The sequence below is a fragment of the Pecten maximus genome, unplaced genomic scaffold (assembly GCF_902652985.1).
Source record: "Pecten maximus unplaced genomic scaffold, xPecMax1.1, whole genome shotgun sequence".
NCBI classification, from domain to species: Eukaryota; Metazoa; Mollusca; class Bivalvia; order Pectinida; family Pectinidae; genus Pecten; species Pecten maximus.
In genome coordinates, this window is record NW_022982962.1 from 10,683 (window position 1) to 17,930 (window position 7,248).

The following is a 7,248-nucleotide window of genomic DNA, read 5'->3' on the forward strand; positions in this document are numbered from 1 at the left end:
AGTTCACACCTGTCATGGTGACATTTGGAAGTTAATGTTACCAAAACACTATTTTAGTTTCGGAAATAATTCACCGTCGCGTGTTTAGTGTGTTAGTAATGTAACCTTCCTTGTGAGCATACAGTCAGTAATAATGATTAGCGTTCTAATGTGTACTGGCCATAGCCATTAAAACGTTCAAATGGGTTCGGGCTCACAGCTCAGACGTTCAATAAAGTCCAAGGGAGTGGGTTCGGGCTTACAGCTCAGACATTCAATAAAGCCCAAGGGAGTGGGTTCGGGCTTACAGCTCAGACATTCAATAAAGTCCAAGGGAGTGGGTTCGGGCTCACAGCTCAGACGTTCAATAAAGCCCAAGGGAGTGGGTTCGGGCTTACAGCTTAGACGTTCAATAAAGTCCAAGGGAGTGGGTTCGGGCTCACAGCTCAGACGTTCAATAAAGTCCAAGGGAGTGGGTTCGGGCTCACAGCTCAGACGTTCAATAATGTCCAAGGGAGTGGTTCGGGCTCACAGCTCAGACATTCAATAAAGCCCAAGGGAGTGGATTCGGGCTCACAGCTCAGACGTTCAATAAAGTCCAAGGGAGTGGGTTCGGGCTCACATCTCAGACGTTCAATAATGTCCAAGGGAGTGGGTTCGGGCTCACAGCTCAGACGTTCAATAAAGCCCAAGGGAGTGGGTTCGGGCTTACAGCTTAGACGTTCAATAAAGTCCAAGGGAGTGGGTTCGGGCTTACACCTCAGACGTTCAATAATGTCCAAGGGAGTGGGTTCGGGCTCACAGCTCAGACGTTCAATAAAGTCCAAGGGAGTGCCATCATGGGTTCGGGCTCACAGCTCAGACGTTCAATAAAGTCCAAGGGAGTGGGTTCGGGCTCACACCTCAGACGTTCAATAATGTCCAAGGGAGTGGGTTCGGACTCACAGCTCAGACGTTCAATAAAGTCCAAGGGAGTGGGTTCGGGCTCACATCTCAGACGTTCAATAAAGTCCAAGGGAGTGGGTTCGGGCTCACAGCTCAGACGTTCAATAATGTCCAAGGGAGTGGGTTCGGGCTCACAGCTCAGACGTTCAATAAAGCCCAAGGGAGTGGGTTCGGGCTCACAGCTCAGACGTTCAATAAAGCCCAAGGGAATAGGTTCGGGCTCACAGCTCAGACGTTCAATACAGTCCAAGGGAGTGGGTTCGGGCTCACACCTCAGACATTCAATAAAGCCCAAGGGAGTGGGTTCGGGCTCACATCTCAGACGTTCAATAAAGTCCAAGGGAGTGGGTTCGGGCTCACAGCTCAGACGTTCAATAAAGCCCAAGGGAGTGGGTTCGGGCTCACATCTCAGACGTTCAATAAAGTCCAAGGGAGTGGGTTTGGGCTCACAGCTCAGATGTTCAATAAAGTCCAAGGGAGTGGGTTCGGGCTCACAGCTCAGACGTTCAATAAAGCCCAAGGGAGTGGGTTCGGGCTCACATCTCAGACGTTCAATAAAGTCCAAGGGAGTGGGTTCGGGCTCACAGCTTAGACGTTCAATAAAGTCCAAGGGAGTGGGTTCGGGCTCACAGCTCAGACGTTCAATAAAGTCCAAGGGAATGGGTTCGGGCTCACAGCTCAGACGTTCAATAAAGCCCAAGGGAGTGGGTTCGGGCTCACAGCTCAGACGTTAAATAAAGTCCAAGGGAGTGGGTTCGGGCTCACAGCTCAGACGTTAAATAAAGTCCAAGGGAGTGGGTTCGGGCTCACATCTCAGACGTTCAATAAAGTCCAAGGGAGTGGGTTCGGGCTCACAGCTCAGACGTTCAATAAAGCCCAAGGGAGTGGGTTCGGGCTCACATCTCAGACGTTCAATAAAGTCCAAGGGAGTGGGTTCGGGCTCACACCTCAGACGTTCAATACAGTCCAAGGGAGTGGGTTCGGGCTCACAGCTTAGACGTTCAATAAAGTCCAAGGGAGTGGGTTCGGGCTCACACCTCAGACGTTCAATACAGTCCAAGGGAGTGGGTTCGGGCTCACACCTCAGACATTCAATAAAGCCCAAGGGAGTGGGTTCGGGCTCACATCTCAGACGTTCAATAAAGTCCAAGGGAGTGGGTTCGGGCTCACATCTCAGACGTTCAATAAAGTCCAAGGGAGTGGGTTCGGGCTCACAGCTCAGATGTTCAATAAAGCCCAAGGGAGTGGGTTCGGGCTCACATCTCAGACGTTCAATAAAGTCCAAGGGAGTGGGTTCGGGCTCACACCTCAGACGTTCAATAAAGTCCAAGGGAGTGGGTTCGGGCTTACAGGTCAGACGTTCAATAAAGTCCAAGGGAGTGGGTTCGGGCTCACAGCTCAGACGTTCAATAAAATCCAAGGGAGTGGGTTCGGGCTCACAGCTCAGACGTTCAATAAAGTCCAAGGGAGTGGGTTCGGGCACACACCTCAGACGTTCAATAAAGTCCAAGGGAGTGGGTTCGGGCTCACACCTCAGACGTTCAATAAAGTCCAAGGGAGTGGGTTCGGGCTTACACCTCAGACGTTCAATAAAGTCCAAGGGAGTGGGTTCGGACTTACAGCTCAGACGTTCAATAAAGTCCAAGGGAGTGGGTTCGGGCTCACACCTCAGACGTTCAATACAGTCCAAGGGAGTGGGTTCGGGCTCACACCTCAGACGTTCAATAATGTCCAAGGGAGTGGGTTCGGGCTCACAGCTCAGACGTTCAATGAAGTCCAAGGGAGTGGGTTCGGGCTCACAGCTCAGACATTCAATAAAGCCCAAGGGAGTGGGTTCGGGCTCACACCTCAGACGTTCAATAATGTCCAAGGGAGTGGGTTCGGGCTTACAGGTCAGACGTTCAATAATGTCCAAGGGAGTGGGTTCGGGCTCACAGCTCAGACGTTCAATGAAGTCCAAGGGAGTGGGTTCGGGCTCACAGCTCAGACGTTCAATAAAGTCCAAGGGAGTGGGTTCGGACTTACAGCTCAGCCGTTCAATAATGTCCAAGGGAGTGGGTTCGGGCTCACACCTCAGACGTTCAATAAAAACCAAGGGAGTGGGTTCGGGCTCACAGCTCAGATGCACATTAAATAATGATAACGTATCTAGAATTGTGAATTCATAGCAAAGCGCTCTGTGGCTTAGGCTATATAAAACATACGGAGGTCATTGTCCTGGAGGAGTAAGGGCAGGGCGTAGAGGTAGTCCAATAAGTCTTCGAGAGTTTACTGCGGGGTGAAGTGTTGATTGTCTTAGGACTTCTGTAGTATGAAGCACTATAAAGTCGGCATCAAAACCCGAACATAACGTGCAGACATTCACCACAAACATGGTGATAAGTTGTTAAACAATAAAAACAAATCTAAACCAAGTAATTCATAATTGTCATTCATTAGATCCAACGAATACACCAATTAATTAGTCGAGAAACACAATTTCAGTCAGGTTAAGGTAAAATTAATGTCACGGACATGTAAACAAAACTGTCACGTCAACACCACCAGTAAAACGGCGTACGGTTAGCGTACCTGGGATTCATTCACCTGCAACAGTAATTATGCCATTTCAAGCGTTAATTTGATACTGCATAACCTTCTAAATTACAGTTATCGCTGAGCCGTGTCATGGTGTATGGTACAGCTGCAATGAGCATGTCTGGATGGAGATTAATATGAAGCTTCCCTATCTTGAATGCGGGCAGACCCGACTGTCTGGCCCAGGACAAAAGACAGGCAATCAAGCAGCCCCGTACTACCATCATGTTCCGGCTTAATTTGTAGTTCTAGATGTACCAATGTGACATTGTTATAAAACTGCTCAATAGAAAACGAACAGGCCCGATGGTGAACACATTTTCATCTAAATGTGTATTCATTACAATAGCAGACGACGTTAAAAGACAATTTAATCAAGTTTGTTTACTTTATCAACATTTCACAAATTAGATCTATTTTACGAAATTGTACTTCTTTTGCGTCCTTCGGAGTAATGTTCTGAAACAGCATTTTCTTTACGTACGGCTCGAAGGTTCCGGGTGGTTATCCCCCGGAAGTCCTCGTACATCTAGGCCAGAGTGTTGAAAGCTCTGATGAATCATAGTTTTGTAAATACGCTTTAAAAATCTGATGTTGCTATTTCATTATCTGCTCTAGTCACCTCTGAATTTATGCTGACTTTTTGTCTTTTATAACGTATCCGGCTATTTGTAAACGAGAAGGAATATTGTGAAACAGTACGGTTCCGAGGCTTTCGGGTAGTTATCATCGGAAGACCTCTTACTTTTACTTACCCATGTTTAAGGCCCTCAGTTATCGGTTATACCTCAGAGAAATACAGACGTAGATATCATCGTCATAATTGTATGATAACTCACTCCTGGCATGCCACACAACTCGATTTTATAACAGTAATGCTACAAGGTGTGATATTTTTGTCCTGTACGTCTATTATCATTACTGAATTCGTACATGTTAGAATTATTGTTCTTATTACATCATGGATGGGATAAATCACCTAGATGGGTGTTAGTGTTTGTTTGCATTTTGTACGCAAATGTAAATATCGGAAGGAAATGCACTCGGTAATAAAATCTACTTTTTGTACGAGGCCCCTTAAGGGTAATTTTCTACGGATCAAGTCATCAGGTAGACCTTTTCTCCTTCAATCACAGCGGTAATTATTATATATTTGCATTATATGGCTAATATTTGCCCATTGCGATGGTCAGCGTTGGACAGGGATGGCTCAAGAGAGCTGTAGGAATTATTTTGGGGATATATACAGATGACAAGGTAGTATCGGTGTGCAGCATCCGTTTTAACCTCCAAACTTTACAAACGTTAAATTGTTATATTAAACTATTTTACGTTTTTCTAACACGTGATTTTGCACGTCGTGTCGTGATACCAACTCATAACGACAGACAGTTCAGTTTGCTTACATGTATACGTACATACTATTTTTGGTATCGTTGAGTCACACAAATGAACTACAGTTGATATCTACGCGTTAACGTTTTACTCTGACGACACTTATTTGTAAACACTTAAATTGTCATGCAAATAGTATTGGTGGGATGCGCAGACACTTGTTTATGACTTTTGTGCAATAACAAAACTCCTTTGGACTATTATTTGTACAATTATTAGTAACGGTGTCATTTCAGTTGATGATAATGTCGTTCGTTACATGTAGCTAAGGAATACGTTCGGTGTTCCAGTTAATGGACAACATATCTACCACCGCAAACTATGTAATGAACTAACTTATAAGTGTAGAAATACTTAGATGGGAAATCATAAATCTGTGCTAACAGACGTGACCAAGAAATAGTCAAACCTCGTTAAGTCGAAGTCATCGGGATCGCGAAAAAAAACTTCGAGTTATCTGAGTGTTCGAGTTAACCGAGTTTCAAGGTAGACGTTCTGGTATATTTTTATAAAAATCATATATTGGTAAAATGTTTACATTGTGTTGTCTAGTTCGTAATTAGTTAACATGACAGCTAGATCAATGGTATAGTATATCGCATTACATACACCAGGTAGTGACAAATGCCCAGAGAATAGCAGCCCATTGATTGATTGACGTGATTCCACCATTAACGACCCCATTACACACAAGTTTTTCCCGCGAGCTCCGGGCCAAGTTTTTCTTTCATTGTAACTAATTCTTGCTAACAATATTTGCCATTTGTAAACATAAACATTCAGGCGACTCGTTCCTTTGTAGTGTAACACATGGAATCCTCGTTATAGTCATTTACTACACATCGATAAGGTACAGTACAGACTGTGGGTTAGTGAGGTCCCTGTACAAATACAGGACTTAGCTCGAACATGGTCAAACATTCGGCTATATTCATCGGACCAAAAGCGAAAACATGCATATATTTCAGTATGACTCCCACACAATGGGATATCGTACTTCATGTTGCCAGTATTGACTCGTATTCCAGTCAGTAAGTCACCAGCCAATATCCCTCCAGTATTGACTCGTATTCCAGTCAGTAAGTCACCAGCCAATATCCCTCCAGTATTGACTCGTATTCCAGTCAGTAAGTCACCAGCCAATATCCCTCCAGTATTGACTCGTATTCCAGTCAGTAAGTCACCAGCCAATATCCCTCCAGTATTGGCTCGTATTCCAGTCAGTAAGTCACCAGCCAATATCCCTCCAGTATTGACTCGTATTCCAGTCAGTAAGTCACCTCCAGTATTGACTCGTATTCCAGTCAGTAAGTCACCAGCCAATATCCCTCCAGTATTGGCTCGTATTCCAGTCAGTAAGTCACCTCCAGTATTGACTCGTATTCCAGTCAGTAAGTCACCAGCCAATATCCCTCCAGTATTGACTCGTATTCCAGTCAGTAAGTCACCAGCCGATATCCCTCCAGTATTGACTCGTATTCCAGTCAGTAAGTCACCAGCCACTATCCCTCCAGTATTGACTCGTATTCCAGTCAGTAAGTCACCAGCCACTATCCCTCCAGTATTGACTCGTATTCCAGTCAGTAAGTCACCAGCCAATATCCCTCCAGTATTGACTCGTATTCCAGTCAGTAAGTCACCTCCAGTATTGACTCGTATTCCAGTCAGTAAGTCACCAGCCAATATCCCTCCAGTATTGGCTCGTATTCCAGTCAGTAAGTCACCTCTAGTATTGACTCGTATTCCAGTCAGTAAGTCAACAGCCAATATCCCTCCAGTATTGACTCGTATTCCAGTCAGTAAGTCACCTCCAGTATTGACTCGTATTCCAGTCAGTAAGTCACCTCCAGTATTGACTCGTATTCCAGTCAGTAAGTCACCAGCCAATATCCCTCCAGTATTGACTCGTATTCCAGTCAGTAAGTCACCAGCCAATATCCCTCCAGTATTGACTCGTATTCCAGTCAGTGAGTCACCAGCCAATATCCCTCCAGTATTGACTCGTATTCCAGTCAGTAAGTCACCAGCCAATATCCCTCCAGTATTGACTCGTATTCCAGTCAGTAAGTCACCAGCCACTATCCCTCCAGTATTGACTCGTATTCCAGTCAGTGAGTCACCAGCCAATATCCCTAACTAATCCAATTGTGTAGTCTTACATTACAGAGAACTTCTCGTACTTATAAATGGAATTCTGCGCAATCATTCCTAAATGCTCCCCTGTCAGGCGTTTCGAGACTTGGAATTTGTATTTATATTTCTACATATATCATCCTCCCACTGATGACCTTAAGTGACCTTCAGCTTCAAACCGACACCGAATATCTTGCACGTGAAGCCTGTATTATTTGG

At 45.1% G+C, this 7,248-nt stretch overlaps 2 protein-coding genes across 2 annotated transcripts; one reads left to right on the forward strand and one right to left on the reverse strand.

The window, feature by feature from the left end:
- Window positions 1-1,699: 1,699 nt before the first annotated feature.
- Window positions 1,700-4,260, reverse strand: LOC117321201 (flocculation protein FLO11-like). Its single transcript, XM_033875667.1, has 2 exons — window positions 4,257-4,260; window positions 1,700-3,072 (listed from the first exon to the last, which is right to left on the reverse strand). The coding sequence occupies exons 1-2, from the start codon at window positions 4,258-4,260 to the stop codon at window positions 1,700-1,702; spliced, it is 1,377 nt and encodes a 458-aa protein (XP_033731558.1).
- Window positions 4,261-5,896: 1,636 nt separating this feature from the next.
- On the forward strand, window positions 5,897-7,036 carry LOC117321203 (proline-rich extensin-like protein EPR1). The gene has a single exon (XM_033875668.1). It carries the CDS (start codon window positions 5,897-5,899, stop codon window positions 7,034-7,036), a length of 1,140 nt encoding a protein of 379 aa, XP_033731559.1.
- Window positions 7,037-7,248: the final 212 nt, after the last annotated feature.

Excerpts from the sequence above, each read along its gene's own strand:
- LOC117321203 (XM_033875668.1), top strand. The coding sequence starts at position 5,897 with ATGTTGCCAGTATTGACTCGTATTCCAGTCAGTAAGTCACCAGCCAAT.